Source organism: Ahaetulla prasina, chromosome 1 (genome assembly GCF_028640845.1).
Source record: "Ahaetulla prasina isolate Xishuangbanna chromosome 1, ASM2864084v1, whole genome shotgun sequence".
In the NCBI taxonomy this organism is placed as follows: domain Eukaryota; kingdom Metazoa; phylum Chordata; class Lepidosauria; order Squamata; family Colubridae; genus Ahaetulla; species Ahaetulla prasina.
The window spans coordinates 300,702,417-300,720,132 of NC_080539.1; the positions used below are offsets into that span (position 1 = coordinate 300,702,417).

At 39.7% G+C, this 17,716-nt stretch overlaps 1 protein-coding gene across 1 annotated transcript in view; it reads right to left on the reverse strand.

The window, feature by feature from the left end:
* Positions 1-4,403: 4,403 nt before the first annotated feature.
* Positions 4,404-17,716, reverse strand: part of LOC131187540 (cytochrome c oxidase assembly protein COX16 homolog, mitochondrial) — a 32,560-nt gene continuing 19,247 nt past the window's right edge. The window contains exons 3-4 of the mRNA XM_058161927.1: positions 8,975-9,037; positions 4,404-4,666 (exon numbers count right to left, since the gene is read on the reverse strand). Coding sequence (XP_058017910.1) covers positions 4,574-4,666; positions 8,975-9,037 — 156 coding nt within the window. The 3' untranslated portion in view covers positions 4,404-4,573. The remainder of the gene's footprint in view (positions 4,667-8,974; positions 9,038-17,716) is intronic.

The following is a 17,716-nucleotide window of genomic DNA, read 5'->3' on the forward strand; positions in this document are numbered from 1 at the left end:
TCCAACCAATGATTCATATGGATTTCAAATGAAACAATGGAAAACATCATTAATGTACCAGAAGCAGTGGTGAAATCCAAATTTTTTTACTACCGGTTCAGTGGACGTGGCTTGGTGGGCGTGGTGTGGCTTGGTGGGCATTGCAGGGAAAGGATACTGCAAAATCCCCATTCCCTCCCCACTCCTGGGGGAAGGAGATTGCAAAATCTCCATTCCCACCCCAGTCTGGGGCCAGCCAGAGGTGGTATTTGCCATTTCTCCAAACTACTCAAAATTTACGCTACCGGTTCTCCAGAACCTGTCAGAACCTGCTAGATTTTGCCCCTGACTGGAAGGGATAAACAGTGAACAAAATAAAATTTACGATAGCTCTCATTTATGATGTTTTCTTCTGCTCTTATGTTATCTTGGTAAATGCTCCACATACAGTCCAATCCATGACATGATTATCCAAGCTGATCTGCATTCAATAGGGTTAAATCTCAATAAGTATAAACAAGGATTATTATACCGCAGCTCAGTGTCTAAATCTAAGTAACTTTAGTTTTTTTCTATGAGCTGGAATAGTCTTAGAGCAACAGGTTTTACAATTCCATTTATTTGCTTGCCACTTGAACTAACATTAATGAAAGATGAGATACAAATATCTCTGAAATAAATATATTTTAAATAAAGACACATACAAAATGGCACAAATGAACAGAAGGCCTCAAATGAATTATTCACAGCCTCTTGGAATCTAAATACATACAGAGCATGAGAAAATATTGCTGGAAGATGCTTGTACCTAAAACTGCTGTGTTAAAAAATTTCCATAGCTTTATTGGATGACTTGTTGCATGTCAACATTCTCACTGATTTCATAGGAAAAAGCTGCCGCTAGCAAATTGCAGAGAATGAGGACAGTGAAGAATGAAATGTTTGGCAGGCAGAACGAGCAATTTATGGGCCACAGTAACTCCTGTGGCTTTATGAACTTATATTTAGTCACATACCACTGCTGTATAGAACAAAAAATTAGTATATTCTCATGTAAACAAACAGAATTCTGCCTGGTAAATGATCGTTGAATGGTTGAAATGCTCTCCAGGAAAGTAACCAAGGAAAATAACTGTTAGCTTTCCCCTATACAGAACTCAGTTGTCCAATATACCATGTTTTTCGGACTATAAGACACACTGGACTATAAGATGCACCAAAATTTTGAAGAGGAAAACAAGAAAAAAAATAGTTTTTGGCCTCTGCACATCGCGTTTTTGCCCTCCCCGGCCCCCAGGAGCACTCTGCAGGCCTCCCAAACCCTCTGCGCATCCAGTTTTTGTGAAAAATGGGCCTGTTTTTGGCAAAAACGGGATGCGCAGGGTGGGATTTCAGGAGGCCAAAAATGGCTGTATTCAGTGTATAAGACGCACCAACATTTCCACCCTCTGTTGGGAGGGGGGAAGCAGGGGTGAAATCTAAAAATCTTCCCTTTGGGTGTGGCTTAATTGGTGGGCAAGGCTTGGTGGTCAGATAACTGAGTGGGCATGGCCAATAACAATAAATAATATAAATAATAAACAAAGTATACAAAAGAATAAGAGGTACCAAAAACCAACTTTCACACTTTACACACACACACAACCCAGCTGACTCACACACAATGTAAAAGCAGCTGCACTTCACCCAAAATGGCCCCTGAAAGAAGCAGGAACCTCCCACAGCCACAAAAAGCTCAAAACCAACTTTCACACTTTACACACACAACACAACTGACACACACAATGTAAAAGCAGCTGCACTTCACCCAAAATGGCCCCTTCAACATGTAGGAACCTCACACAACCACAAAAAGCTCAAAAACCAACTTTCACACTTTACACAGACACAACATGACACACACACACACACACACAAAAATGCCACATACAGCTTTGTGAGATTTTGTGTGTTTGTGTAGTAAAGTGAAACACTACAGAAACACACCAAATCTCAGAAAGATGCACAAATATTTTATTTTATTATTTTATTTTATTTATATTGTTTAGATCAGGGGTCTCCAACCTTAGTAAGGTTAAGGTTTGTGGACTTCAATTCCCAGAGTTCTTCAGCCAGCAAAGCAGGCAGATTGAGTTGTTCACTGAGATGGATTGCAGGCAGGCAGATTCAGTTGCTAGCTGATGCAACTGATGTAAAGCATGGCTTTGCCAGCCAGAAAGGAGCAGTAATATCGCAGCCCAGATGAGGAGGTTTTCTATAAGCTCTTCAGCTGAAGAGCTTGTAGAAAACATGTTTGTTAAGGTTCTGGTGATGAGGAACTCAGCTGGGATCGCCAGAGGAGCCTTTTAAAACCTTTTTTTTACAACCTCTTCAGCCAAAGAGGTTGTTAAAAAAAGAGTTTAAAGGGTTCTAACAATCCCAGCTGAGCCGCGGGATCATCAAAGGCGCTTTTTTTAACTTTTAAAGGCATTTTTTCAGCTGAAGAAAAACTGCTTTTAAAAGTAAAAAAAAAATATCTCTGATGATGGCGCAGCTCAGCAGGGGCAGGGGGCGGGGCCAGGGATTTTTGCTAGTGGTTCTCCGAACCATCCGCCGCCATCACTACCAGATCGGGCGAGCCAATCTGAACTGAGAGCATTTCACCCCTGGGGAGAACTGTGTCTTATACTCTGAAAAGTACGGTAATAGATTCCATGCCTAACACTTGCATTTAAAAGGATTTTGGGTAAGAAAACGGGGATAGATCTCAATATTATGAGTACAGAATTTTCAGCTCAGAGTAATTTCTATTCAGAACAGAAAATATGGGCTATAATCCTGAGTCAATGGCCTACAACAGTACAGGCCTCAGTTTTTGTTTGCTGAATATATCATGGCTAAGCAAAACAATACTGGCCAGGTTCACACAACATGAGAAAGAGATGGGCTATCAACAGCAAAGGTCTCTGGAAAATCAGGGTTTGATCTTCTCTCCTCTCTCTTATTTAACATCTATGTCCCCTCCTGTTCATGTCGGAGGCACCATTTAAGGCTCCTACGTGAATGTGATGCCACTGGAGAAAATCATATGAGTTTGGGATTTAGTATGAATATATTAATGATAGACAGTCAGTCAGTCTGTCTGTCTACACAAAACTCAAACAGGTAAAAAGGAAACTGAAAGGGGCGATACTGAATTAGGTGCTACAAGTATCAGTTTTTGTAAATTATTGGCTTGATTGTGGGTTACAAATCTTAACATGGAATATAAATGGAGCAAATACTCCTCAAAAGAGGGGCGGAAATCATTATCTGAAAAAAAATTAAAACAAGATATAATTTGCCTATGAGAGACACATGAGATCAACACAAGACATTCAGGACAGGTGATGAAGGCAGGTAGCTACAGTTTCTTCATCTTTGATCCTTTCTCATACTTTGCTTACTTCAGCATACGGTAATGCTCTGCCGGGGAGGGTTGGGAATCCAATGCAGCTTCATACATTATGAGCCTTTAAAATGACCCTGATGAGAACATGTAAAACTTTTTTCTTTTGCTCAAACATGTCTGATTCTCAGGGATTGCCTGGACAAATCCCTGAAGTTTATATGGCAAGGTTTTTCAGAAATGGTGTGCCATTGCCTCCTTTCTAAGGCTAAGCCAAAGTGACTGGTCCAAAGTCACCCAGCTCGCTGTATTCCTAAGGTGGGACTCAAACTCATGGTCTCCTAGAGCATCTAGACTGATGCTTTAATCATTACACAAAACTGGCTCTCAAAACTGGAAGTCATTATGATTAGCAATTATTCTGATTATGTGCCTCAAGTTGGGATGAATTCTTAGGACATGCCTTGGACAGCTGTTAGAATTGGATTTGCCTGTAAAGTGCTTCTTATCTTTAGGATAGATGAACAGCAGAATGAGAAGAATTGAGCATCACTTAATTTATCTTTAGAAACTCTCTTGAACAGTAACAGTAACAGAGTTGGAAGGGACCTTGAGGTCATCTAGTCCAACCCCCTGCTCACGCAGGACACCTATACTAGGGATTCGAACCGCCGACCTTTCTGATCGACAAGCTCAGTGTCTTAGCCACTGAGCCACCTAGTCAGGCTTACATAATTAACATACTTAACAAAGTATGTTAGGAAAAGTTATGCTAATGTGAATTCCCCAAGAAACCATATTTTGATTACATACATTAAGTAAAGTTGCATACAAAATTTAGGATGAATTGCAACATAAATGGATATGGATGGAACAGATTTTTGTCCTAATAACACAAATCTAATAAAAAGGTAAGTGTCTGAAACTAAATTACTGGGACACAACCTATGTTTTATGACAGCATTTTGCCTTTCAAATCATTAAGGATATAAAAACTCATGTTCTTAGCTAAATTTATTTGACTAATGCCAGGTGTAGCATTATCAATTGCCATGGCAAAGTTCAAAATATTTATTTATAAGGCTTCTGCTTAGCTATGCCAAACATACTCTTAATAGCTGATTCTATTAATTCACCCATCTTATGCGTCTTACAGGAGAAAGAAAACAGTTCAAGGGCGTAAGTAGTTAATTAGTAAGGTTGTTGACTTTTAGGCAAAATTTATTGCTACTGCTGCTTCTCTTGATCAGACCCAGTCTCTTCCCACGGACGGGGCCCTCTGATGTTCTTCCAGTCATCAAATGAGGTATTTTTTACTTTCTATGGAAAAAGAAAAGAAGGGAAATCATAACATAGAAATGTTATTTATTTGTCTATTTCTGCAATATGTATGCTATTAAATGGAAACTGTTCACATAACATACTAAAAGTATCATTAATTAATTGACTTAACCCAGGGGTGAAATTCACTTACCTTCCCTACCAGTTCGCAAATGTGCGCGCGCCATCATCTGTGCTTGCGCAAAGCCTTAAAATTGTCGCAAAAAGCGACATCTTGACGTCCGCATGGATGGGCGGAGCCTCACACAGCCGCTGCTACCAGTTCGGCCAAGCCGAATAGAACCGGCTGAATTTCACCCCTGACTTAACCCCGTTTTCTGGCTTCACACAACATAATGAACAATGAACCATAAGGGCTCATACAACATATAATAATATCACAGGTTTTGGGGAAGGATTCGATAGGTGGATGAAAATGCCAAATCCAGTCTAAAAATCTGGCTGACTGTGAGACAAACCGTAACATAATGATTATTTTGTTAAATAAGTTGAATAATAGTATGTTTAATATAACGTTGAAGAATAATGATTTCAAAATTGAAAGATTATAGTATAAACTGGCTGTGATGGTCCCAGAGGTTATCAGCCCACTGGGTGCCATACCAAAAAATCTTGGACAGCACTTAGAAAATCAGCACATTGATAAAATTTCCATCTGCCAATTATAAAAGGCCATACCGCATGCATCTGCACATATACTATGCTGATACATTATGACATCTTAGGTTCTCGGGAAGAACTTAATGAAGATGAAGGCCAATGTCATGCAAAGAACTGGCAGTATTAATAATAATATTTGCAAATAGGGGAAGAATGACTGTGGCAAAAACAAAGCAAAATAGTAACAATAATAATTGGTGTCTTGAGTGCAATTCCAAAACATCTGGAGCACCACCTGAACCCCATCAGCATTGATAAATTCGCCATCAGTCATTAGCAAAAGGCAGCTTTACCTGAAACAGCTTACATCAGTGTGACAATTCTTTTAATATTATTAAACATTAACATGTCCCTATCCCAGGTCCTTGGGAAGGACGTGATAGATGGACAAAAATACCAAATCCAGTCTAAACATCTGGCTGACTATGAAACCAACTATAGTCTAAAGCAGGGGTGGTTTCAGCAGGTTCTGACCAGTTCTGGAGAACCGATAGTGGAAATTTTGAGTAGTTCAGAGAACCAGCAAATACCACCTCTGACTGTCCCCGCTCCCATCTATTCTCTGCCTCCTGTGTCCCAGCTGATCAGGAGGAAATGGGGATTTCGCAGTAACCTTCCCCTGGAGTGGGATGGGAATGGAGATTTTACAGTATTCTTCCCCTGCCATGCCCACCAAGCCACACCTACCAAGCCATGCCACAGCCACAGAACTGGTAGTAAAAAAATTTGAATCCCACAACTGATTTAAGGTAACAATCAGCTAGTTTATGCAGATGGGTGAGTATTGCCGTATGCAAACTCAGCTATGACTATAAAAGATTGTAGAGAAAGATTGTAAGGCAATATTCTAAAAAGGAACTCAAATAAAACTATACTTTGGCATAATCACTTTTTTCTCTCTAAAGTAGCTAAAGTAAAAAATTGGGACTCTAGGGTTACATGGTAGGAATCATTAATTTCCATCTGGCTCTTTTCAGCCCTCTTTGCTGCGCTCAGAAACTGTTATTACCTTATGGCAATTTCTAGGGAAGGTGGAAACTACATAGAAAGCAAAAAGCAATATCCTTCCCCTTGTTCTAAGAAGCATCTTCCATTCTAAAATCGTTCTAAACACCTTTTATCTAAAATAGTGTGTTCTGTGGGGTGGAAAAAGAAGGGAAGGGAATGTGTGAAAACATTCTCTTCTGAACATGATCCACCAGCCTAAAACAAATTATTTCTTCAGCTCTCAGATCAACAAAATGAAATTCCCAGCTCAAATCTAGGTAATACTAGGTAATCTCTAATAAATGGGAAATAAGAGACTGCTGAGTGATTTATTATCCAAATTCATCACCACTGAAAAGTGCAAGATTTTCCAAAATACAAATGACAATACGATATATTGCAGCTCAACTCGGAGGAGCATCTCATTTTATTAGAATCAGGTGTGGGCAGCGTGTAAATCTTTAGTTAATAAAAACGATGCAACCGCTTCATTCAGGATTATGAAAGAAGGTTGAAACAGTCTGCGAAGCTGTGAAATAGGCTATAAAACGTATTTTTAAAACTCAGGGAGAGCGAGATGGGAATGTTGTCAGCTAGAAATTCACTTGTGTCTGGATACTGAAAATTAACAGTTTAGACACAACATTCCCAGCTTTCAGATATCATTATGTTCCAAATTAGAACATTATGTTATTGTTGCATCATTATTATCCTTCAAATATCTGAAGTGCAATCTGATTTAGACAGGGCACCTTGCTAGGCCTGCATGTTTCAATACAAATATTACTTCCATACTGCTTTCCTACCTCCATAACTATTGGAAAAATTAGAGAATTGTTTGTGTGTGTGTGTGTGCTTGTGAGAGAGAGACACAGAAAAAGCAGATGTTTAATTTATATGAGTTTCCCACATGGTGTTAGATAGATAAAAAAAAAACAATTTTATCATGTTTTTCAAAGATACAAAATGGTTTACAGCATTAAAATAAAGTATGCCAATAAAATTCAGTTCCATAACACTTCACCAAAAACAGGTCCAGTCAACGTTGTCTGAGGTCTAAAGTAGAGAATCATTAGCATAGCTAAAATTAGGAGAGTTTAGATGGGAAATTCTTTCCTCTTTGGAAAGTCCTCTTCTGACTATCTTGCGTTTATTTTTGATACTATGATTATTTTTGGGTTTAGACACTGATAGGTTTTGGTTTTCTTTCTATTGATGTGATACTCTGTCCAGCACAACATTTGAAGTTGGACTGATAAGTACTGTAACATAGATACATTTATGAAAGCCATTGCTTGTTTCTGTCCATTCCAATTCATGATCTTTAAGGGAAGTGACCCTGAATTCCCATTTCCCCTCTTCCACCCAGCAGCCTAGACAATGAAATAAGTGTATCAGCTAGAATCAGCTTTTCATATTGAAATGCTATGAAATTTTATTGGGTAGAAAGAGGTGCCTGAGATGTTCTTTTAGCTTCTAAAGAGGATCAGATTAAAAATTTATGATAGTGAAAATTCCATCTTTGTCTGTCACCATCACCTTCTGTCGAAAAGCTACACTTCGTTAGTGCAAATGAAAGTGCATATACCATTTAATCCATTGTAGTCCTGTTTTACTTGCTTCCCATCCTATCAATGGGGATATTTGTTTTACATTATTTTCATGAAACATGAATTAAGGAGCAGGATTCTTTTGCTGATTGTGTAATCTGAAGTATTGATTACACTACTGTAATCAATACTACTGATTTAAAAAAGTACTACTTTGAGTTTTAGTTCTATAATTAGCAAAAGCAATAGCACTTAGAATAAAATAGAATTTTTATTGGCCAAGTTTGATTGGACACCCAAGGAATCTGTCTTGGTGCATATGCTCTCAGTGTACATAAAAGAAAAGATACCTTCATCAAGATACAACACTTACAACACCTAATGATAGTCATAGGGTACAAATTCAACACTTAATGATACAACACTTAATGATAGTCATAGGGCACAAATAAGCAATCAGGAAACAATCAACATCAGTATAAATCATAAGGATACCATTTACAGCCCTCTCTAAGCAGTTTACAGAGTCAGCATATTGCCCCCAATATGCCCCCAACAATCTGGGTCCTCATTTTACTGATTTCGGAAAGATGGAAAGCTAAGTCAACCTTGAGCCGGTGAGAATTTAACTGCTGGCAGCCGGCAGAATTAGCCTGCAGTGCTGCATTCTAACCAGTGCACCACCATGGCTCTTTACTGGAGCATTTTAATGCTGAGCGCCAAATGAGGCTAGAATTGTACAGCGAGTCCAAGGAGCTGATAGATTAACAGTCTGTACCACTAAAGAATAATATATATTTGCAATTAGCCACATGGATCCTATCTTAAACTTGGCAAGTGCAACACAACAATACATACACATTCTAATTGGATCTGCAGTTTTTCTTAACAGTAAAACTGCGTTTGCAGCACTGTAAGAACATGAAAAATGGGCGGCTGCATCCTACAAAGCTTTGAAATTTCAAAGCAATTTGTTTTTGCTGGGTCTCTATGAATCAAAGTTAAAGTTCATTTAATTTTAGACACGGCTATAATACATATTATAACCAAATAATAGCCATATAATAAAGCAAATATACCAATATCATACCTCATATTCTTCTTCCAGTGTTACCTTACTCTTTTTGAGCTTTTTTTCCAATTCTGGATCCATCTGATTAATAAAATATAGCAATTAATTACTTCTAATTAGAAAGAAAACTTAACCTATGAAGGACTATAATTTCCCTGCACCTTCAAATACAGGCAATTCCCTGTATAGAGAAAAGGAAAAGGAATTCTTACACAGTTCATTCTCAGATAATCATGATTCCAATAGGCTCTATCACAGTAGGTTTGGCCAATAATTTATGCTTAGCATGAAAACCTTAATTATTTCAAGTAAGAGGAAGAAAGATAATTTATATCATTATAAGCATTTTATTGATAATCTTTCATATTAATTTCTATTCATAAAATGGAAAGCTGAAATAAATCTCAAAGGAAGTTCAGGTTTATTTATTTTCACAGGTAAGAATGTTCCCTGAACCCCTCTTGGTTTAGACCAATAGCAATCACAAAATAAATAGCTCCAGATTGCAGAAGCCTCATTAAAATTCAATGTCTCAAGACTGATTGTATTTACAAAACTCATTATCCAAGATTTTTTCTTTTCTTTCTTTTTTTTTTTTTGCATACTGGAATGCTAGTAAGTTGAAGAGAAATTCAACAGCCAGAAGTTAACTGTAGCATATATTAAGAGATTGGGTTCTCAGAAACATACTGAATTGATTGAACAAATTTTGAATGCCTGCCGTAATGCTTTTAAAGCAGGAGTGAAATCCAGCAGGTTCTGGAGAACCGGTAGCGGAAATTTTGAGCTGTTCAGAGAACTAGTAGCAGAATTTTTTAGTTCAGAGAACTGGCAAATACCATCTCTGGCTGGCCCCAGAGTGGGGTGGGAATGGAGATTTTGCAATATCCTTCCCCTGCCACGCCCACCAAGCCACACCCACAGAACTGGTAGTAAAAAAAATTGGATTTCACCACTGTTTTAAAGTGATAAGAAGTTCTAGAAGTATGGGAAAACAGACTAGTAAGACATAGGGTCAACAATGAAGTATTTGAGATTGAATCCAAAGTGATGATCAGTAGAAAGAAAGTACCTGGGAATGCTTTCGTCATACACATACAATGTTTGAATATAGTTATAGAAAACGTGTTCTCCCTCTCCTTTCAGTTTGCAATTCTGAGAGTAGCCTATAGTACAATTTAATTTTTAAAACTAATTTATCTATTTCTTACATTTTATTCATTCTGGTGTAGCCAAAGTGGGCCCCATAAAATATTTAAGTCCGCCCCAATGTATTATTTCAGCTACGTTATCAGAAAGGTCATTTGTTCAAACAATAACTAGAATAGAAAGACATGCTCATGTCACCTGTTATCATAATTCACCCTTAAGCACATATTTCATATTGAGTTAGCCAGTGCTAGCTTCAGATGGATTTTAACTGTGCTATTATGACAGGCTGTTAGAAAAAGGGAAGGGAAGGGAAGGGAAGGGAAGGGAAGAGAAGAGAAGAGAAGAGAAGAGAAGAGAAGAGAAGAGAAGAGAAGAGAAGAGAAGAGGAAAAAATCTATATTGTGGTGACTATTACCAATACTGTGTGAACACAGATGTGGAGCTACAATAAATTCTGAAATGAGCTCTCCTAATGGTATATAGCTGGAGAAAGCTGAAGATTCGGGATGGTTTGGACTCAAATTGGGTAGATTCAGACGGGATGACGAAGGTAAGTCTTGATGATATTATCTGGGAAGAGTTTGATACTTTGACTCCCGAGGACATGGACAGGATACTGGGGAGACTGAATGCGACATGTTTATTGGACCTGTGTCCCTCCTGGTTGGTACTGGCCACACAGGAGGTTACACAAGGCTGGCTCCAGGGAATTGTCAATGCCTCTTTGACTGAGGGTGTCGTCCCTACCACTCTAAAAGAGGCGGTGGTGAGGCCCCTCCTCAAGAAGCCCTCCCTGGACCCAGCTGTTTTAGTGAACTACTGTCCTGTCTCCAACCTTCGTTTTGTGGTGAAGGTTGTTGAGAGTGTGGTGGCACGGCAGCTTCCCCAGTACCTGGATGAAACTGTCTATCTAGAACCATTCCAGTCCGGTTTCAGGCCTGGTACAGCACGGAGACGGCTTTGGTCGCGTTGGTAGATGATCTCTGGAGGGCTTGGGACAGGGGTTATTCCTCTGCCCTGGTCCTATTAGATCTCTCAGCGGCTTTCGATACCATCGACCATAGTATCTTGCTGCGATGGCTGGGGGGTTTAGGAGTGGGGGTCACCGTTTTTCAGTGGTTCTCCTCCTATCTTTCTGACTGGTCGCAGACGGTGCTGGCAGGAGGGCAGAGATTGGCCGCAAGGCACCTCATGTGTGGGGTGCCACAGGGGTCGGTTCTCTCGCCTCTCCTATTCAACATCTATATGAAGCCGCTGGGTGAGGTTATCTGTGGTTTCAGAGTGGAGTGCCATCTGTATGCTGAAGACACTCAGCTGTACATCTCCATCCCGAGCCACCCCAACGAAGCCGTCGAGGTAATGTCCCGGTGTCTTGAAGCCGTGCGGGTCTGGATGGGGAAGAACAGGCTCCAGCTCAACCCCTCCAAGAGAGAGTGGCTGTGGATGCCGGCATCCCGGCACAGTCAGCTTACGCCATCACCGAGTGTTGGAGGTGAATTATGGGCCCCCAGGGGGAGGGTGCGCAACTTGGGCGTTCTCCTGGATGACCGGCTGTCCTTAGAGGAACATCTGACGGCCGTCGCCAGGGGAGCATTTTATCAGGTACGCCTGATACGCCAGTTGCGCCCCTTTCTAGACCGGGATTCCCTATGCACGGTCACTCATGCCCTCGTCACTTCCCGCCTGGACTACTGCAATGCTCTCTACATGGGGCTCCCCTTAAAGAGCACCCGGAGGCTCCAGTTGGTCCAGAATGCGGCTGCGCAGGTGATAGAGGGAGCAACTCAAGGCTCCCATATAACATCTATCCTGCGCAGGCTGCACTGGCTTCCTGTGGTCTTCCGGGTGCAATTCAAGGTGTTGGTTACCACCTTTAAAGCGCTCCATGGCATAGGACCGGGTTATTTACAGGACCGCCTGCTGCCACCAATAGCCTCCCATTGACCTGTGCACTCCCATAGGGAGGGCCTCCTCAGGGTGCCGTCAGTCAAACAATGTTGACTGGCGACCCCCAGGGGGAGGGCCTTCTCTGTGGGGGCACCTGCCCTCTGGAATGAGCTGCCTCCAGGGTTACGACAACTCCCTGACCTCCGGACCTTTCGTTGCGAGTTGAAGACGTTTTTGTTCTACCGCGCAGGGCTGGCTTGAAGTAATAGTAATTTTAATAGGGGTTTATTATTGTTTTTTAAGTTTTAATTCGGCCAAATTGAATTAGTTTTTTAATAGGTTTTTTAAATTTTTATATTATATGTATAATTGTGTTTTATCTGGCTGTAAACCGCCTTGAGTCCTTTGGGAGAAGGGCGGTATAGAAATCAAATAAATAAATAAATAAATAAATAAGAGCTAATTCTTGATTTGAGACAAGTTTAAAACTGGAAGACCAATGACGTTCTCTTGCCCATAGAAAAGCCAACTGGGCTTTAAAATGAATTAATTTACTTTATAAGACTGTGATGGCAAACCATGTGTGCCAGAAGTGGCACAGAGCCATCTCTCCAGACACATGAGCCATCACCCATTGTTCTTCCAGATTCTGGTGCATGCGCATGCCGGAAACTGGAAAAACAGCCACCCGGTGTGCACGCGTGCACCGGGAAGATTATCTTCCGGTTTCCATTAAGCTGGTCTTTGCACGCACATGTGCATGAGAAACCAGAACATCAGGTGGCCGGTGTGCATGAATGCACTGGAAACCAGAAGATCAGCTTCCCAGTACGTGCATGTGTACCGAGCAGCTGCTCTTCCAGTTTTGGGCGCACACATGCGCACTGGTCAGATGGTCTCCACGTGCATATGCATGCCAGAAACCAGAAGAGCAGCCGCCTGGTGCGCATGCGCATGCCAGAAACCGGAAGACCATCTTCCTAGCACGCACATGCACACCAGCAGCTGCTCTTCCTGTTCTGCGGCAAGTACGCATGCGCACTCCCGTTTCGGCACTCGGTGCTGAAAAGGTTCGCCAACACTGTTATAGGACATAAACACTCAATCTAATCAGCCACAACAATTTTTAAGTGCAGAAACTGGATGCTGGGGACTTTTTAGCCTTGGCTCAGCTGTGATCGTCAGAACCTTGTTTTTACCTTTTAAAAGCATTTTTTAAAAGAAGCGGCAAGCGGGAAAGTGGGCAAGCGACTGGGTGGGCATGGGCAGGGGGGAGGGATTTTTGCTATCGGTTCTCTGAACCACCCACTGCCATCTCTACAGGATCGGCTGATCCAGTCCGAACCAGGAGCATTTTACACCTGCTTTGGGTAATATAAGATGAAGAAAGGGGCCAGATAGCTCAGGCCGGTAAGGCCTGTAAGGCCTGTTATTAAGAACACAAAGCCTGCAATTACTGCAGGTTCAAGCCCGGCCCAAGGTTGACTCAGCCTTCCATCCTTTATAAGGTAGGTAAAATGAGGACCCAGATTGTTGGGGGGGCAATAAGTTGACTTTGTAAAAAATATATATATATATACGAATAGAATGAGACTATTGCCTTATACACTGTAAGCCGCCCTGAGTCTTCGGAGAAGGGCGGGGTATAAATGTAAACAAAAAAAAAAAAAAAAAAAGAAAGCAGACAATTAACATGGTCCAAATCTATTTTAAAAATCAGCCTTCTACAAATACTGCAATGAAAAATTATTGAAGAACAAGATACAAATTGTAAGAAAATGAGATAGGTGTGTAGAAAGATAAGAGGGTGTGTGTCTCTGTGTGTGTGTGTGTGTGTGTGTGTGTGTGTGTGTGTGTGTTCGTAGGTTTTCATGGGTATAGGTATGTAGGTCTTGGCATATTCGGGTCTTTTCCCATGTAAAGTTGTAAGGTTGTAAGGTGTACACGGGAAAAGACCCGAAATGCTAAACAAGCTTGCTATGAAGAGAAGAAAGAGAAATAAAGGTGTGGCTGACACCAAGGAGAGGTTAAAGAAAGTAGTCCTTGAGTTACAACCATTCAAAGTTATGGCACTGAAAAAAGTGACTTATGACCATTTTTCATAGTTATGACCAATGCAGCATTCCCATGGTCGTGTGATTAAAATTCAGGTGCTTGGTAACTGACTTGTATTTATGACAATTGCAATCCCCTAGGGTCATGTGATCACCTTTTGTGACCTTCTGACAAGCAAAGTCAATGGGGAAACCAGATTCACTTAACAACCGTGTTACTAACTTAACAGCTGCAGTGATTCACTTAACAACTGTGTGGCAAGCAAATGGGCCAAAACCCATTTAACAAATGTCTCACTTAGCAGCAGAAATTTTGGGCTCAATTGTGATTGTAAGTCGAGGACTACCTGTATCTACGATAAAAGAATATTCTAGAAACCTGTTGAGGCAATCACTACCTTTTATGAGACCATCTGAAGAACTACAAAATACATACAAGCTTGTGAATTCTAAAGAACTCTTTGTCAAATAGTTAATTAGATGATGTGCTCTCTTGAATGGACTTTTTTAAAATGTAAAAGTGCTCTCTGGTTCAGAGGAAATAAAAGATCATATTGAGACCATTTATTTACCCCCTCTCCAATTAAAATTGTGTCAAAAAGACTTGATTCGACTTGACTTGAATGCATATCTTGGTACATAAGTTCTTCTTTTGGAACTGTAACTCTGCCACTGAATAGCTGGCTGACTCATCCTGAACATAATGGAAGAATAAGGGGCAAGGGAATAAGAAAAGTAAGACACCTATGTTTAAAATATTAAAAGACAATTCCTGAAGGTGCCTTTGTAAAGCCTGTTTAATATGCTGTACCTGTACTTTTACAAACCACTTAAATAGCCTGAAGTGCAAGATTTGAAACAAAATGCCCTTGAGGCTTGGGTGCGAAAGTGGAAATGTTTTATATTGCAATGCTTCATAACTTTCCTTCTTCAAAAAGAATATTCTTGTCTGAAAATTTAACTTTGAATATGCAAACATGGACTCGCATCTGATACTATATCTTTATAGACAGAACTTTTAGGTCATCATGATTTCTTCTTTGCATGTGCTAAGATTTGACTTTTGTGTTTAAGTTTGATTAGTTTATTCTATAATTCTTACTTTTCTTTCTATGTGGCCCTTTGGAACTCCAAATTTTTTAAAAAATCTGACTATATTGAAACAACTGTTCCCAAAGATATTCTTCTTTGTGACTGTCTAGAGAGACATTACAATCAAATTCTATTACCTATCAAATAGCTATTACCTATCTGCACCATAGTAATTAGTTTCAAAATGGTGCCTCTCTGAAAGCAACTAGGAAATCTAATTTATGTAGGATGTAAATAAATTATGGAATTTAACCCAGCCTTTTGATTTATATATGAACTGAAATGTTCTTGACGGTTTCATTAAAGGCATTAGATCTTTCATCCAATTGATTCATTTCTCCTTGATGGTTAAAGGTAATAAAATCAGGACTCGGTTTATAAGTTTTGTTAAACATCAGCTAAAATAGCTTCTGTAGTGACATCTAGTAAACTTTTACAACAGTACAAGGGAAGTCTGTAAATTAAGTATTTACCTTGTGCTTTTCAAACCGAAGTGTTTTATAAATATTTAAGTTTAAATCACTTCTAAGGCCCCTATAACAGGAGTCCCTAACTACTGAGCCATGAGCCCCTGGGAACTGAGCTGCAAAGCAGCGAGCAAGTGCATCTTCCCACTTGTGCGAGCAGCGGGCGAATGTGTGCGTGCACCTCCATGTGCATGAGTAGTGGCCATGCGTGCCCGCCCCTTGCACAAATGGAGCTGCATGTGCATGCTTACTGGCCGCTCGCAGGAAACCATCCCCTCTCCCCTCTCCCACCACTCCGCAAAACTGGAAAGATTGGGGAACTCTGGCCCTATAAAACAGATAAAATAAGGATCTTTATTGTTTCTTTTATATCAAAATTGGTGGGATTGTTTTTGGATGCTATTTTGTTTTTGTAATTAATACCTTGATTACTCTGAGGGTAGTACTGCAAATGCCTTAAGATGTTGGATTCTATCTGATATAATGCTTTAGATCTGAACCTATAAAGGCTTTAGGGAAAGGGTGTGGGTGCTAATGCAACACCTGTTTGCACCTGTTTAAAACAACTGTGTTCTTTTCCAGAACTGTGTTGGAGCTGAAGAGATCAGTTACATGATTCTCTGAGAAAAGGCCTATCGCTTTAAAGAATTGCAGACAGATGCCGAATTCATGATCCTATGCACTATGAATCATTATTTTAAATCTGAACATGAAATATTCCATGGCCCTATTGGATTCAATAATGCTTGTATTTATAATAATAGATGTTTAACCCAGCCAATATTGTTGTATAGGACTGTAACACTCAAATCCTTTACTTTTCTTTATAAAAATTAAATGGAATAAATTGCATACATGAATAAAGAACAGGTGCTATCGTTTGGAAAAGACAAGAAGCCAAAAGTCCAGGAATCTTACCAATAGTTTGATTCCGAATCCTATAATCCTACATGTGTGCTAATGGCCAGCAGGTCCAGGCACCTCTGAGCTCTTTGCCATTATATTGAGAAACCAAAAATGATTCATATTCAGCGATGGATTATAAGCAATTGCTAGTTTTGAAACAAAAAAATCCAAAGGAAACAGCTTTTTTCTTCCCTGGAATGAACAATTTCAGTGAAAGCAAGCTATTGCTAGCTCTGCTGTTAAAAAATTAATTAAGAGATTTAGTTATTATAATGCACTCTGTAATATTCTACATGAATGTTACAGAGAAAATCAGAGATGGAGTTGTCTACATGATCAGACAGAAAGGTACAGCTTCTTACGAAGATGTAATATAAATTATAGTTGCAACATTCACTCTGCATTCAACTTTTTGAATATGTTTTAGCAGCATTTAGTCTATATGTCTTATAAAGATTTGAAATTCATGCATTTATAGAAGGATTCTTGATGCTAACTCACAGGAAATGCTAGAAATTTATGAATATTCACAAAGAATTTTGAACAAATTATCATCTCTATTCATTGCCAACAGTTCTTTCTTATTTCCCAATATTGTTAGAAATGATTTGTTTCTTACTTTCCTGATAATAGTGTATATACAGCAATTCCAGGTCCATCACGCTGATCAGGAGCTGCATGTTGACATATTCAGTGAAACTTTATTCATTCATTCATGTTGGCGGGTAACCAGATAGATTTTAGAGAATGAACTCAGATATTGCTGTTTGTAAAACATAGTTTATGGCTCACTATATTGTTTGAAACTTTCCAATTTTATTTAATAAATCATGCTAAAGTAAACTGTAGAGCAATATTCAAACTGTGTTAATTATGACTAGACTTCATTCTCCAGAATCATCTTAATTATCAGCTGGGGTACATTAAGATGTTTCTTCTTACCCTGATATTATATACTCTGGCTACTATATTTAGGCCATTACTTTAACTCTACATTGTTATGATGAAAAGTAGACCATATGAACCATCAACTTGAGGAATCAGCTGGTAATCACTTATCTCTGACAGACCTAGAAGATAAAGACCTATCTTAGATGAGAGCTTGAAATTTTGGCAGAGTGCTTAGCCTCTAAACATGTCAGAAGCTATGAAGGGCAGAGAAAGGCCATCACCTTCTCCTTCAAGGAGAGAGCAGTAGGGCC